At 31.5% G+C, this 17,447-nt stretch overlaps 1 protein-coding gene across 2 annotated transcripts in view; it reads right to left on the bottom strand.

Annotated features, from left to right (window-relative positions):
- Positions 1-17,447, bottom strand: part of LOC107563422 (MCC regulator of WNT signaling pathway) — a 126,942-nt gene that overhangs the window by 65,035 nt on the left and 44,460 nt on the right. For both annotated transcript variants that reach the window (XM_016248300.1, XM_016248301.1), the window contains one exon: positions 2,683-2,796. In XM_016248300.1, coding sequence (XP_016103786.1) covers positions 2,683-2,796 — 114 coding nt within the window. The remainder of the gene's footprint in view (positions 1-2,682; positions 2,797-17,447) is intronic.

Raw genomic sequence — 17,447 nt, 5'->3', positions numbered from 1 at the left:
TTTTAGTTTTACTTATAGCTTAGTTAACTTCTATAACCTTCAACAAGCGGGTGACGGTTGATATCTAATTGAGGGTCCTACAATCTCACATAATAAAATTAATGATTCATTAATACGATAAAACAGGTAGAAAAAAAATCCCAACTAAATCTAAAGCTATAAAAAAATTGTTACTTGAAATAAAATTAATTTTCACTGAAATACTAAAATATGAAAACATATGAAATATGAAAAAAACTCTAGTTTCCAAGGCAACATTTCTCATTTAAAAAAATAATAAAAACTATATAGACATATTAAAAAACACAACAAAAAATAAATCACAGAACAAAATCCTTAAAACATTAGCTAAAATTTAGAAAATGGAAAATATAAACAAAATGTAAAAAAAAAAACTATAAACTATATATATATATATATATATACACACACACACACACACACTTTTATTAATAAAGCAACCAAAGCCATAGAATAAACCACCAACAACATGCTACCAACCACCTAGCAACCACCCATAACACCCTAGCAACTACATAGAAAACAACTCAAAACACCTTAGCAACTGCATAGCAACCACCCTAGCAACATCCAAGCATCACTGTGCTGGGTTCTGCACAGTCAAACACCACTCACAATTCTTTAGAAAATAAAATGGACTTCTTTATAACACAACACTTCTTCACAGTAATCAAACACACTTCATTTAAAAATCAACGTGATTTATAATGCATCAACAGACGTGCCTTCGAGTAAAAATACAACACTGCAGATAAAGAGCATCAAAGAGCTGCTGGACACAATTAATGATTAATATCAGCTGTTGTAAAAGTGTTAATTGGGGTCTCAACATTAGAGCGATAACCAGAGACGCCGGATTAATTAGTAATCAAACCCACGCAGACGTGACACTGATGACGGGAAACTGTGAGATGCTAATGTGATGGAAAACTGATGACTTTTACACGTTAAAGAGCAGCGATGACACGCATGACATCAATCAGGTCCAAGTTCACGGAAAACAGGTCAGACGCTGAATTCAAAACTGACTTTAATGCATGCTACCAATCTTACTATGAATGATTCATCCATGCATATACTGTATATATATATATATATTAACTTGAATACATGTTACAATATTTAAGACAGTCACAACTGCCAGATTAGATTATATTCAAAATATTAGGCAAGAAAAAATAGCAAGATGTTTATTCATCAGGAACTGATTGCATAGTGAAAAGTGGTTATTATAGACCAGAATCAGGGTTATTATAGTAAACTAAAACTAAAAACATACACATTTTTTTAATAGAAAATGTATTTTATTTTATTTGTTCCTTAAAATAAATATTAACTGAAATAAATATATATTATTCATTAAATATACACACACACACACACACACACACACATACTGTATATATACTTAGTTAAAAAATTATTAGATAGTTACCAAAGCAACATTTCCCATTTTTATTCCCCCATTTTAACTTAAAACAAAACTATAATTGAAATAAAAATTAATAAAAACTATATATAAACATATAGAAACTATATAAAATATATATTAAAACATAATAAAAATGACAAAAATGTATAAAACTTTCTCATTCATTCAAACTATAAATATATAATGTATATATATATATATATATATATATATATATACACACACACACACACACACTGACCACAACAAAACAAAAAGTTAATATTTCCATAATTTCACAACACATTTGCATGTCCATGATTATGTAATGTCGCTTAATGGTCACTTGATAAAATATTTAATCTTTTTAGTAAGTGTTTTTTTATGATTGTTGCTATTTTAAAATGATGTATGCATTTTTATTTGACTAATTATTAGCTATTTATCAACTCACAAAGCTCAGTTTGTGGCTGAAGTGATGTCAACAAAAAAGACAAGTCATTTTAGAGCAAGTAGATTACAAATGCAAACAGATTTTTTCTGTTATAATTACATGCACTGATGAATCGTTCACAGTATGACCAGGAACAGCATCAAGAAAGTGCGTCGGGGGGATTCTGTTTTATGGATGGATGCTGGTTTTCAATGAGATGGATGCGAGGATTGGAGAGTGGATGCACTGAAGAGAGGCATGCAGGTTTGTTGTGTGCAAATATGTCGTGTGCCAGGATCTGACAGCGGTGTGTGTGCGTGTGTGTGAGTGTGTGTGTGTGAGTGTGTGCGTGTGTGTGAGTGAGAGAGAGTGAGAAAGAGAGTGTGTGTGAGTGTGTGCGTGTGTGTGAGAGTGTGTGTGAGTGTGTGTGTGTGAGTGAGAGAGAGAGTGTGTGTGAGTGTGTGTGTGTGAGTGTGTGAGAGTGTGTGTGAGTGTGTGCATGTGTGTGTGAGTGAGAGAGAGTGAGAGAGAGAGTGTGTGTGAGTGTGTGCGTGTGTGTGAGAGTGTGTGTGAGTGTGTGCATGTGTGTGTGAGTGAGTGAGAGAGTGAGAGAGAGAGTGTGTGTGCGTGTGAGAGTGTGAGTGAGTGTGTGTGTGTATGCGTGTGAGAGTATGTGTGAGTGTGTGCATGTGTGTGTGAGTGAGTGAGAGAGTGAGAGAGAGAGTGTGTGTGCGTGTGAGAGTGTGAGTGAGTGTGTGTGTGTATGCGTGTGAGAGTATGTGTGAGTGTGTGCGTGCGTGTGTGTGCGTGTAGTGACCTGTGCTTTGGCCAGTCTCTTCTCCAGTGCGTCTCTCTCTCTCTCGGTCTGCAGCAGACGCTGGTTGAGCTCCACCACGTCACCCTTCAGAGACGCCAGCGCAGCCAGATGCAGCTGCACACACACAACACACACATTACAGCACATACATTTTTTATTTTTTATTTTTTAAATCACAATCTGCACAGTCTGTTTCTCTGGTGTGCTTGGACTTTATATAAACATCTACTGTTCAAAAGTCTGGAATAGTTATGATTTTTGAAAGTTTGTGTCTCTTCTGCTCACCAAGGCTGCATTTATTTGATAAAAAATACAGTAAAATTGTGAAATATTATTGCAATTTAAAATTTTTCTATGTGAACATCTGTTAAACTGTAATGTATTTCTGTGATGCGCAGCTGTATTTTCAGCATCATTCCTCCAGTCTTCAGTGTCACATGATCTTCAGAAATCAGTATAATATGCTGATCTGCTGCTCAAGAAACATTTCAGATTATTATCAATGATGAAAACAGTTGTGCTGCTGAATATCTTTGTAGAAACTGATACATTTTATTTTTCAGGATTCACAGATGAACAGAAAGCTCAAAAGAACAGCATTTATTTGAAATAGAAATCTTTTGTAACATTATAAATGTCTTTACTGTCACTTTTGATCAGTTTAGTGCGTCCTTGATGAATAAAAGTATTAATTTCTCACCCTTGTGAGTGAACATCATCTTCATCATCTAAACAGATCTGAAAAAACTATCAATCATTTTTTTATGTGTTCAATGTTTTTGCAGTGGAAACACACACACACACACACACACACAGACACACACACCGCTGGCTGGACTTCTACTGGCATCAGCCGCTAAACATCATGAAATCAACCTCCATTTGAATTCTACAGTGGATCTGTGATGTCTAAACAAACCCATTTAACATCTCAGCAGAGAGAAAGAAATAAAATCCTGAGAATAGACACACACACACATACACACAAAACCTCTCTGAGAAACACTTTCACACACCATCAGTGTCTGGCATGAAAACACTGCATTCAGTGTGTGTGTGTATTACAGTAAACGTGTTCAGCTCAGGCTAAAACTGTTTATTTAGGACTAAACATTTCCCCACATACTATAAAATTATGACCATCTTACAGTAAAACAACAACAAAGTCACGACCAACAACTTCGCAAGACTGTTCAACCAGTATGCTAATTATTTATTTCATATATAAGCACGAAATGCATGAGGAATGAAACATTTACACTTTTTAAAGTTTGCACAGCTTTGCTTCACATCTACAAGTGGACAATTCCTCTGTCAGTGTACTGAGAGAGGACTGCAGTGTCGTTACGAGCATGAAGACGGATGAGTTACGCCGAGGAAGCGACTGCAGCAACAATCACTCGTGCAATTAGACATCCCATTCAAACGAGCGCGACCGGCTGATGGACGAGACCTTTATTTCCATCAGACAGCGACAGCAGACGATGAACATGAACTGGAGTCTTTAGGAACTCCATACACCACCAGAAGAACCATATCATCTCATTTGACGAACTTCTCTGTTTATTTCGATCTCGATGGACTCAAATCAAACGCCAAAGTCGTTTATTGCCATATGCACCACGTATGAAGTACAATTATTTGAATGCATCTCCACAGTCTATAGACAGGACAGTACACAATAGACAATATTGCTATGCACATAAATATACATATGCAAAAAATAAAAACAATCACATGATCCAGAATTGGTCTTTCATCATTATATAAATTTGAAGCCACTGAGGAATAGTTGAAACATGCACATGTGACCATCAATAACGTTAATTTAATTTCTGTATTGCATGTGTGCAGTGTTGCTAGTTAATGAATGTACTAAGAATTATTGTAATGTATTGTAACACAACCTTGCATATTGATTTACTCTTAAATGGAGCGCTGAGATGTGGAAAAATGTAGTGTAAGACATTTATTCATCATTGTAAAAAGTGGGTGTTGCATATCAGAATCAGGGTTATTATAGTTAACTAAAAACATAAAAAATAAATACATATATGTTAACTGAAGAAAAAAAAACAGCTAATTGCCAAGGCAACATTTCCCATTTTCATACTAAAATAACAAAACTAAAATGGAAATAAAAGCAAATTAGTGAAATATTTAAGACAAACTATACAAAATAAAAACTATAAAACAAATAACACTAACAGAACAAAACAACAGAAAGCCTAACCAGTAATTCGTCTGCTAGTTACTTCAAACTGAATGAAATAAAAGCATTTTTAGAGAAATCCTTTGCTCTCGGAAATGTTTCCTGTCATTCCTGCATCTCCCGAATCACTCGTGATTAAAGAAACACCTGGAAAATCCCTCCTGTGCGGAGCGTGGCGCTGTAGGAAAACTGTGAACGCAAATGAAACACAGCTGGAGGTTCAGTGGCCGCTGGTCTACAAACAGGCCAGTCTAAAGAAAAGAAACTTCCATGCAGTGCGTTAAAGAACAGAGACGGACCTTATCAAAACATTCATGGACTCTGCCAGGCTTTCATGGAAAAACATGGAAAATGTTGGGAATGTAAGGGATGTAATATAGGGTGAGATCAGGCAAATTGGGCCATCAGGTAAAATGGGCCATTTAAGGTTTGAGTGTCTTATCTCTTTAAAAGTTAATAGCCAATGACTGCAAAGAATTTCAAACTGATGCCATAACAGTACTTGACATTTAGCAAAGGATGTTATTGGTCTGGGGTTGCTCAGGGGTGAGGGGCAATGCCTCATTTTGAGACCAGGCCAGAAAAAAGCAAGCTGAGTGGCCTGACACTCAATAATAAAGTTGATAAATCAATAAAAAACAAATGCACATTTAGAAATAATGATTCATAACCCATGTCTTGATGGCCTCTGTGAACGCTACTTGTTCTTGTTACATTTTTTAATGGCATTTGTTTTATTGATTAAATTGATGTTCTAATGTAATTTAATAGCAATGTTACACCGTTACATTATAAAATTAAATATGTTTTATCAGAAACATCTCTATTTCACTTTGCAGTTTGACTGGCCCATTTTACCTGAACACTGCTCTCTCAAAAAATGTGGAGCAGCTAATGTTTCAAAACCTGTAGGGCATGAACAATGATATTTTATTACACCAATTCAACACAAAAATATTAAAAACAGTCATTATTAATCATAAGAACACAGTTAAATGTCATACATGGGTTTTTTTGTTAGTGTCCCAAGCCAGTAACCAAAAAGTGGCCCAATTTACCTGATATCACCCTACATACTTCTAGAGTAATTATTCATTACTGAAGATGAAGATATACTGCATCAAAAGACAAACAAACTAAATTCATGAAATGGGACTTGAATGATTGACTTTGCACATTTAAACCCTTGAAAGAACTATTACAGGTTCAATAGGAGTGTATCTATTGCCAGCATCTGTAGCATTATGTTTATTACGGCAGAATAGTGTTGTCAAAAGACCCGGTACTTCGGTACCAAGTCGGTACTAAAACAATGCAAACGTTACGGTACCCGGTTCTTGATGGGCGATCCGAAAGGTGCGCAGATGCGCTCTCTTCATAAAAGCACTGAGACGTGGCGACCTCAAAACGAGGAAACACACCAAACTAACAAAACACTTTAAAGACAGACACCCGGATCAAATGAAAGAGTTCAAGCAGGTATGTTTCTTTTTCATTTTTAATATTTAGATCAGTGTTTCCCATACATTGATTTATTAGTGGCGGCACGCCACAATATCAGAACTCACCGCCACAAATAGATGTCAAAGTGGAAAGTTTTTATATCACTGTATATAAATGTCATTTTCATGTCATCTTGCCTGTAATGCCTGATAAAGCAGCGTTTGTGAGCGGTGCGCTGCTTCGATTACAGCCGTTAGCGGGGAAACCTCTGTTTCTTCTGCTCTACAAGCGCCTCCTGCTGGCAGAGAATGGATCTGCATGTATATGCCGCCACAAATAGAGTGCACGTCTGTGGGAAACACCGCTTCTGTTATGAATATTATTCAATATTTTAATTTGAATGTCGGATTGAAATGAACATCGCTGTTATTAGAGTAGTTAATCGTTAGCATAAGCGCGGCTAACGCTAATATAATGAGCATTAGAATCAAGTTGCTATATATAATGCTCCTTTTATTAGGGTAAAAAATACAGGAGGACATGATGATATTTACTATTTTTACACACCAGAGGCTTTTCAATGAATTGTGAATCTAAAATATGCGCGTTAGAGAATGTACAGATGGTTAACGTTGTTTGTGTCATATCAGTCAGAAAAGCAGTTCTGGGCTTTTTTATTTATTTATAGCTAACTTCGTTGTTATTCTTGGCTGATTAACTTCAGGTTTTCAAAAGCCCTTTAACATTAAATATGTACACAGTTTGGATTAAATTAAAGTCTAGTTAAATGTTTTAATTAGCATGTTTTTGTGTTTTGCTTTGGTAGCGAGAACCGTGGATTTTCACTGGTATTGGTACCGAATACTGAAATTTGGGTACCGTGACAACACTAGTGCAGAAAATCAGATGCACTTACAATTTGCATTTAACTTATTTGGATTTATATACATTTATATTATTACAATTTATAATATCACTTATTTAATATCACTTATTATATAAAATTGTATTAAAAAGTTGTATTAAATTTAGTATAAAAACGTACTATTTATCGATATTTAATATAATTTAATATATTTGATATTCTAATATTTAACAATATTTAATATAAAACGAACACCTTTAGATTTTTGATAAATCAGTTTGTAAATGTTTTTAATTGTGTTTTGATACTGTGTTTTTCTTCTGATAATGTAATGCTGCATCTTGGCCAGGTCACTTCTGTAAAAGAGATTTTTAAAGGACAATAATAATAATAATAATAATAATTTATTACCATTTTAATTGTCATGCACAATTAAGACCAGAGGTGGCAGCACTGATTTCTTCAAATATGAAACAAATACTAAATTTACTAAATAAATTAACTATATATTTTTAATATAGTTGCATATACAAGCAGAATATTAGTAGATTTCAAAATAGTACACAGATTCTAAAATTCATAAATCAAATGAACTTTAAGAATTAAAAATTATTTAAAATTTATAAATTAATACAACTGCATATAGGAGTAAATATTATTAGATCTTCAAATACTACAGAGAAAAATTACTAAATTAAATGAACTAAGAATAAAAAAAAAAAACATTATTCATTACAGCTGCACGTACATGCAGAATATTATAAGATCGTCAAATACTACACAAATTCTAAGTTTACTAAACTAAATTAAGAATTTAAATAATTATTCTAATTCAATACACCATTAGAATATTGTCAAATACAACACAAATAGTAAAATCGCTAAAGTAACTGAGAATTAAAAAATATTATTATACAGCTGCATATACAAGTAAAATATTATCAGACTGACACATACTATATAAATTCTAAATTAACTCAATTAAACTAAGTATTCTAATAAGCTGTATTCTAATTCAATACAGCTGTATATACAAGAAGACTATTATTAGATTTTCAAATGTTCTGCAAATACTACATTTACTAAATTAAAATAACTGTATTTATATATATAATTCAAATGTAATACAGCTGCATTTTAAAAATCTGACATTTTGCCATAAAGCAGTTTTTTTCCTTTAGACACTCTATTAAGATTGTCAGAAAGGCCAACTTGACCTCAGACGTAAATAAAGGTCGTCTGGCAAACGTTTCAAAGTCATTTTGAGATAGTTCATCATGTGAAAGGCTCTGTGTAAACCATACTAAAATAAATCTGTGAAGCCGTCCGGCGCTCCAAATCAGAAACCAGGCTTCAATTATGTAATGGGGTTACGGCCGGCGCTCTGCCGGAGAGCAAATGCAGCACGAGGGGGCCGTTCAATCGCAGCTAATTGAATACATTAGGGCCCCGCAGCACGTCTCCACGTGTGAAGAAAGACAAGATTCCCCAGAAGCTTCACACAACTTTCCTTCAGAACATCACGTCCAAATATCCAGGAGCTGCTTTAAAGGTTATCTGACGGAGAGACGCAAAAAGCAGAGTCCTGCACGGGTCCTGTTAGGTAAACCTGCATCCGCAGTACATAGGCCTAACAGAACTCCCGAGCCGTTATCCGACAGCAGCCAGCACCAGTTTAATTCTGTACCCGACCCGTTTGACATCAAGACCGCGACCTGAACCGCACCCGCATTAAATAGGCTACTGCATCAGTAAGGCAAAATTATTTATTTTCTCATGTGACACAAGCAATCAAACCAAAATAGGCATTTTAAGTTGGTGCTTTGAAGAAAACTAGACAAGCAGCGCAACAGAACAAAGAACGTGCCCATCCTTGCTGTAAACCATAAAAACTTTTGCCTAGGGATGCACTGAAATGAAAATTCTTGGCCGAAGCCGAAACCGAACAAAATTAAACACAAGGCCGAAGACCGAACACAGAGTTTTTTTCCCCATGTATTTTGCCAATTTGTTTTTCACCATTGCAAAAATTAAAAAGCCAAAATGTGCTTTTTACTGTTTTGTCTTGCTTTTCAAAGAAAAAAAATCAATTACAAAACAACAATTGAAAAATATTTAACACTGGACATTTTTAACATTCTAGCAGACATTATACCAACAAAGCACAATTTAACTTAAAATTAATAAGTTAGTAAAATAATATTTTTTGGCCATCAGACCCCCTTCTTGAATCAGGCGTGCATTTTTACTGTACAAATAAAAGCAGCCTAGCTGAGCAGAAGAGACTTCTTTTAAAACATTAGAAAATATTACCGATCCCAATCTGAACACTATGCGTGAATGTTATAATAAATGGATTAAAACAGAGCTGTTGTAATGATTATTATCCTTATTATTGTCTTACTATTTATTTTATTTTACAGAACAACAGTAAAATTACAATACTAACATTTATGAATGTTGATGAGAGTTCTTGCTTTTTCTCAACTTTTATTTTTACTGGAAACGCGGAGGAAGACCTCAATGCTTATTTTTGTTGATAACAGCAGATTTATAAATGAGTTTCATTACGAATACATAGTACGCATCGCATTGTCACGTGCCTTGTAAAAATTCATAACAATGTGACTGAGCAACTGATGACTGTATCAGCGCAGATCTTCCTCACGCTTTGAACCCTGGTTAAAAAGCAGATCTGCTGCGAGCTCGTGCAGCGCTGTCAGAATACATGCGTGTATTAGAAAACATGGCGTTCTGCAGTTTATTTACTAATAGTTTAAGGCCATTTCATGATTTCAATCATCATACAGTAACCAGCAACAATCACCCCTTCCTCTTCTCATTGAAGACATGGCAAGTCTCTCGCTGTCGGTGCTTGTAATGATATTTGCGTCTTTCTCTGACAGTTGAAATGCTTCCACACTGCTGACATGTGTGCTGCATTATAAAGAGTGCGCGCCTCTCACTCTACGCTGGTTGCTATTTCATAGCATCCCGTCATTGTTCGGTACAATTTATTCGGTCTTTTCTCTTATTCTGTTTTGAACAAATGTGCATAAACTACACGCTTATAATTCTTCATAAAAGAAAAGAACATATATAATATGCCTTTAATGTTAAATGCCATTGTCTCTCCTTAAACTCTGCAGTGTTTGGCCGTTAGTCCTTTACAGAAGCATTCAAAATAAACTGAATGTTGTTAAGGCATTATTATTGAATTTCATAAGTTCCACTTATGATTCATGCGCGTTTGTTCGCGCGAAAGTGAGCAAGACACGACAGTTATGGTATCATGATTATGGTTAAATAAGATAAAAGACATGATGTAAAGAAATTAGGTACATTTATTTTCAAATTAAAAATCACAACACACATGTATCATTCAGTGCGTTTTAAATATAATGTAATCGCAACTTGTGTAGATTTAAAAAGGCATGACTGCTTCAATTTGACGTGTATTTGTATACTTTTACCATCTAATCATTCTCAGCATGCTTTAATTTTGTGTCCCTAGACATTTGCATCACTAAAGTTAAATTAGCATAAGCCTTTTTTGGCCTGTCCTCTGGAAGTGATCTGTTAATTCTGCTAAACTTTAATTAGCCTACTAAAACTGAAACTGAAACTGAAACTGAAACTAAACTATATAAAAACTAAATAGAAATGTGTTCACAAAATAAAAACTAAACTAAAACTAACAAAATTATTAGTGATACTAATAAAAACTAAACTAAATTTTATTGCAAATTTGAAAATGATATTAAAATAAAACGAATTTAAAAATGCAAAACTATAATAACCTTGCAGCATACGCTTTTAAATTACATTTAAGCATTTTTTAAGTACTTTAAGAAAAAAAAACTATTCTATACTCATTCAAAAGATATGTATAGGCAAGTAAAATATTAGTGGATTTTCAGGTACTACACAAATAATAAAATGGCTGAAATTTAAAAATAATGACTAAATAATACATATATCTAAATAATAAAATTAACTAAGAATTAAAAAAAGAACACTAATTCAATATAGCTGCATATACAAGTAGAATATTCTCATTCGATTTTCAAATGCATAACAAATACTAAAACTAAATTAACAAAGAATTAAAAAATATATTCTAATTCAATACAGCTGCATACACAAGTAAATATTATTAGATTTTCACAAAGTTCACAAACACTAAAATCAGTTAATGAAATTAACTAATAATTTTGAAAATATTTTAAATCAATACAGCTGTATATGCAAGTGGAATATTAGTAGATTTTCAAATACTACACAAATAGTAAAAATATTAAATTAAATATATATATATATATATATATACAGCCCCATCTACAATATTATTAGACTTTAAAATACTAAAAAAATAGTAAAATTGCTAAACTTTAATTAGAAGTGTTTTTTAAATTCTAATTTAAAGCAAATGCATATTATTCGATTTTTTAAATTAGAATTTAGAAATGACTAAATTAACCTTAAGAATACAAAAAAATCTAATTCAATATAGCTGCATACACAAGTAAAATAATATTCGATTTTGAAATACTACACAAATACAAAAATTAGAAAATTAAATTAACTCAGAATTAAAAGCTGCATATATAAGTAGCTCTGGAAGTGATCTGTTAATTCTGCTAAACTTTAATTAGCCTACTAAAACTGAAACTGAAACTGAAACTGAAACTAAACTATATAAAAACTAAATAGAAATGTGTTCACAAAATAAAAACTAAACTAAAACTAACAAAATTATTAGTGATACTAATAAAAACTAAACTAAATTTTATTGCAAATTTGAAAATGATATTAAAATAAAACGAATTTAAAAATGCAAAACTATAATAACCTTGCAGCATACGCTTTTAAATTACATTTAAGCATTTTTTAAGTACTTTAAGAAAAAAAAACTATTCTATACTCATTCAAAAGATATGTATAGGCAAGTAAAATATTAGTGGATTTTCAGGTACTACACAAATAATAAAATGGCTGAAATTTAAAAATAATGACTAAATAATACATATATCTAAATAATAAAATTAACTAAGAATTAAAAAAAGAACACTAATTCAATATAGCTGCATATACAAGTAGAATATTCTCATTCGATTTTCAAATGCATAACAAATACTAAAACTAAATTAACAAAGAATTAAAAAATATATTCTAATTCAATACAGCTGCATACACAAGTAAATATTATTAGATTTTCACAAAGTTCACAAACACTAAAATCAGTTAATGAAATTAACTAATAATTTTGAAAATATTTTAAATCAATACAGCTGTATATGCAAGTGGAATATTAGTAGATTTTCAAATACTACACAATTAGTAAAATTATTAAATTAAATATATATATATATATATATATACAGCCCCATCTACAATATTATTAGACTTTAAAATACTAAAAAAAATAGTAAAATTGCTAAACTTTAATTAGAAGTGTTTTTTAAATTCTAATTTAAAGCAAATGCATATTATTCGATTTTTTAAATTAGAATTTAGAAATGACTAAATTAACCTTAAGAATACAAAAAAATCTAATTCAATATAGCTGCATACACAAGTAAAATAATATTCGATTTTGAAATACTACACAAATACAAAAATTAGAAAATTAAATTAACTCAGAATTAAAAGCTGCATATATAAGTAGAATATTATTACATTTTTTAAAATGCTATGCAAGTACAAAATTTACTAAATTAAATTAACTTAGAATTTAAAAAAATTCTAATACATCTGCATATGCAAGTACAATATTATTAGATTTTCAAGCACTTCACAAACACTAAATTAGTAAATTAAATTAAATAAATGTAAAACAAAATTCTAATTCAATACAGCTGCATATGCAAGTACAATATTAATAGATTTTCAAATATTATATTTACTAAATTAAATTAACTAAGAATTGAAAAAAAAATTCTAATTCTAATTCAATACAGCTGCATATGCAAGTAATATTAATAGATTTTCATATACTATACTAATTGTTTTAAAGCTGATGTGATTTTCGAGAAACTTCACAGAACGTCTCGGTTACGTATGGTAACCCTCGTTCCCTGAAGGAGGGAATGGAGACGTCACGTTGGATGACCGATGAATTGGGATCTCGCTTAGAGAGACCAATCTACTTCGAGTGTAAACTAAACGAGCCAATGCACATTGGCATGCGATTATTGCATCCAGCTGCTGCTGATCACAGCATGAGTATAAGTAGGCAGCAGATGCAGCGCATATTCAGGTTTTCGCTGAGGAGCCGAGCTGGTGACCCGGCCGCTCAGCGGTGGTACAGGAGCTGTGGCGACGGGACGTCTCCGTTCCCTCCTTCAGGGAATGAGGGTTACCATATGTAACCGAGACGTTCCCTTTCAGTCGGTCACTCTCAACGTCACGTCGGATGACCGACGAATTGGGATCCTACCAAAAGGCCACAGCTACTGCCCCTTCCAGTGTCCTGTGGAAGCCACCTGCGCCCCTACTTTTTGGCATAGGCCAAGGCTTGCACAAGAGGACCAGCTACTGCTACTATGGCACTACCCAATGAGTAAGACTGGATAACACTGGGACTCTGGAAGTGATCTGTTAATTCTGCTAAACTTTAATTAGCCTACTAAAACTGAAACTGAAACTGAAACTGAAACTAAACTATATAAAAACTAAATAGAAATGTGTTCACAAAATAAAAACTAAACTAAAACTAACAAAATTATTAGTGATACTAATAAAAACTAAACTAAATTTTATTGCAAATTTGAAAATGATATTAAAATAAAACGAATTTAAAAATGCAAAACTATAATAACCTTGCAGCATACGCTTTTAAATTACATTTAAGCATTTTTTAAGTACTTTAAGAAAAAAAAAAACTATTCTATACTCATTCAAAAGATATGTATAGGCAAGTAAAATATTAGTGGATTTTCAGGTACTACACAAATAATAAAATGGCTGAAATTTAAAAATAATGACTAAATAATACATATATCTAAATAATAAAATTAACTAAGAATTAAAAAAAGAACACTAATTCAATATAGCTGCATATACAAGTAGAATATTCTCATTCGATTTTCAAATGCATAACAAATACTAAAACTAAATTAACAAAGAATTAAAAAATATATTCTAATTCAATACAGCTGCATACACAAGTAAATATTATTAGATTTTCACAAAGTTCACAAACACTAAAATTAGTTAATTAAATTAACTAATAATTTTGAAAATATTTTAAATCAATACAGCTGTATATGCAAGTGGAATATTAGTAGATTTTCAAATACTACACAATTAGTAAAATTATTAAATTAAATATATATATATATATATATATACAGCCCCATCTACAATATTATTAGACTTTAAAATACTAAAAAAATAGTAAAATTGCTAAACTTTAATTAGAAGTGTTTTTTAAATTCTAATTTAAAGCAAATGCATATTATTCGATTTTTTAAATTAGAATTTAGAAATGACTAAATTAACCTTAAGAATACAAAAAAATCTAATTCAATATAGCTGCATACACAAGTAAAATAATATTCGATTTTGAAATACTACACAAATACAAAAATTAGAAAATTAAATTAACTCAGAATTAAAAGCTGCATATATAAGTAGAATATGACTTCACAGATGGTAAAAATCACTACATTTTTTATTCTAATTAAATACAGCTGCATATACAAGTAGAATATTATTAAAATTTTTTAAATGCTATGCAAGTACAAAATTTACTAAATTAAATTAACTTAGAATTTAAAAAAATTCTAATACATCTGCATATGCAAGTACAATATTATTAGATTTTCAAGCACTTCACAAACACTAAATTAGTCAATTAATTTAAATAAATGTAAAAAAAAAATCTAATTCAATACAGCTGCATATGCAAGTACAATATGAATAGATTTTCAAATACTATACTAATTGTTTTAAAGCTGATGTGATTTTCGAGAAACTTCACAGAACAAATATGAGCTCTTTTTAAGAGACTTTGAAGGTTTCTTTGAATAGAAACTCAAACAGCATTCGCTCTCTGATTGAATTGTGTGATTCATAAACGGCTTGAACAAATGCGTGTTATAAAAACTCCATAAGTGCTGTCGGTCGGCCAGTTGATTTAAATATTCACACAGACGCGGTGGTGTTTGTAATCTGCTAACGAGCCGCTCATCATGAAACACGCTCACGTCACTGTCATTTCTCAAGGGGTCACAATTAGGTTAAAAGCATTGAGTGCTCAGCCTGATCTCCACGTCTCCTCGTGCTCCTCTGTAATGGAGTCTGTGAGATTGATATTGTGGAGTCACATGGGCGCTGAAGAAGCCTGAATATATCACATAATACTGGATCTTTATTACTGACCCACAAGAGAATCAAACCAGCAACACTTAGATTGGTTTTTAACCACGTCAGCCTCCATATCAAACAACAGGTTTACATGCACAAGTTCACACTCATTATGCTTAAATGTGCAAAACAGTGATTTTAATTCCTTCCAGGGTTATTACTGTTAACTAAAATAAGAACATAAAAAAAGTTCATTACTTGAAACAAAAGAAACATTAACTGAAATAAAATAGACAAAAACATATTTTCTTTCAGCTATAATTGCCAAGGCAACATTTCTGTTTTTCATTTAGTTTAACTTGAAGTAAAATAACTAGAGCTAAAAAAAAAGGTGTAAAATATTTTGATGGAAATTAAACAAAAATATTAAATATATCCTAAAAACATTTTTTTTTTCATAAAATGAACTTAAATATTAGATGTAAAGCATGAACTAAAGGAAATATACCATTAAAATATTCTCCATTCTCAAATATTTAGATTGAAATTTAACACAAATATTAAGTATATCCTAAAAATATAATTTGTTGTTAAAATACTAGTTTATTTCCATGAAATGAACTTTAATAACAGATGTAAAACATGAACAGAACTACACTCTAAACATGCACTTAAAAATATTGAGCAAATATTTGTGAAAGCTGAGAAAAAAATATTATTTGTTAGTCAAATAGTTTATAAACTTAAAAAATAGATGTAAAGCAAAAACAAAACAATGCAATATATCATAAAAATATTCTCCATGCTGAAATATTTTAACTGACATTTAACAAAAATATTGAGTATATCCTAAAAATATAATTTGTCGGTCAAATACTAGTTTATTTTTGTGAAATACACTTAATAGATATAAAGCATGAACAAAATGATGAAATAATCCAAATAATATTCTCCATTCTCAAATATTTTAATCGAAATTTACTAAAATATTGAATATATCTTATAAATATGTAAATAAATATCTCATATAATTTGTCGGTCAAATACTAGTTTATTTTTGTGAAATTAAATACACTTAATAGATATAAAGCATGAATAAAAATGTGCTTTAAAAACATAAAATGCAATTTTAAAGCTGTGAAATCAATGAAAAATAATTATATAAATATTCTTAATTCTCAAATATTTTGACTGAAATTTAGCAAAAATCTTTTGTATATCCCAAAACTATAATTTGTTTGTCAAATACTAGTTTCTTTTCACGAAATAAACTTAAAGTATTAACAAACATATGCTCCAAAAACTAAGTATATCTTAAAAATGTAATATGTTAGTCAAAAACTATTTTTTTTTCGTAAAATAACCTGAAATAATTTATGCAAATTTTGTTGGATTTTTATTTTTTTCATTGTATTTTTTTTTTGTTCAACTCAATTACTTAAGTGATTTTATTATAGTTATTTATTATTGTGATATTAAAAATACACTAATTTATTTACACGTGATCCTGCCAACATTAAATGCAGGTTATTAGTTTTGTAATGTATTTTTCGATGTAAAATCTGAGTCCTGAAGCAAAACCAGTACAGAACCACTGCCTCAGGAAATCCTGCTGACTCTGGTTTTCCAGTTTCTAATTCATTAAGTTCAGTTTCGTTTCATTACGTCTGAAGCAGATCATTAATGCCTGTGAAAGCAGGTCTGAGACTCAATATCTCACTCAGCTCTTTACAAACACTAAAGCACACCAGTAACACTGACACACACACACACAGACACACACACACTGACAGACACACTCACACACACACACACACACACACACACACACACTCACACACACACACACACACACCCACACACACACACTCACACACACACACTCACTCTCTCACACACACATACACACACTCTCTCACACACACACACACACAC

The sequence above is a fragment of the Sinocyclocheilus grahami genome, unplaced genomic scaffold (assembly GCF_001515645.1).
Source record: "Sinocyclocheilus grahami isolate Dianchi unplaced genomic scaffold, SAMN03320097.WGS_v1.1 scaffold875.1, whole genome shotgun sequence".
NCBI classification, from domain to species: Eukaryota; Metazoa; Chordata; class Actinopteri; order Cypriniformes; family Cyprinidae; genus Sinocyclocheilus; species Sinocyclocheilus grahami.
Note: the sequence above shows the minus strand (reverse complement) of the source record. Positions and strands in the feature narration are given on the sequence as shown.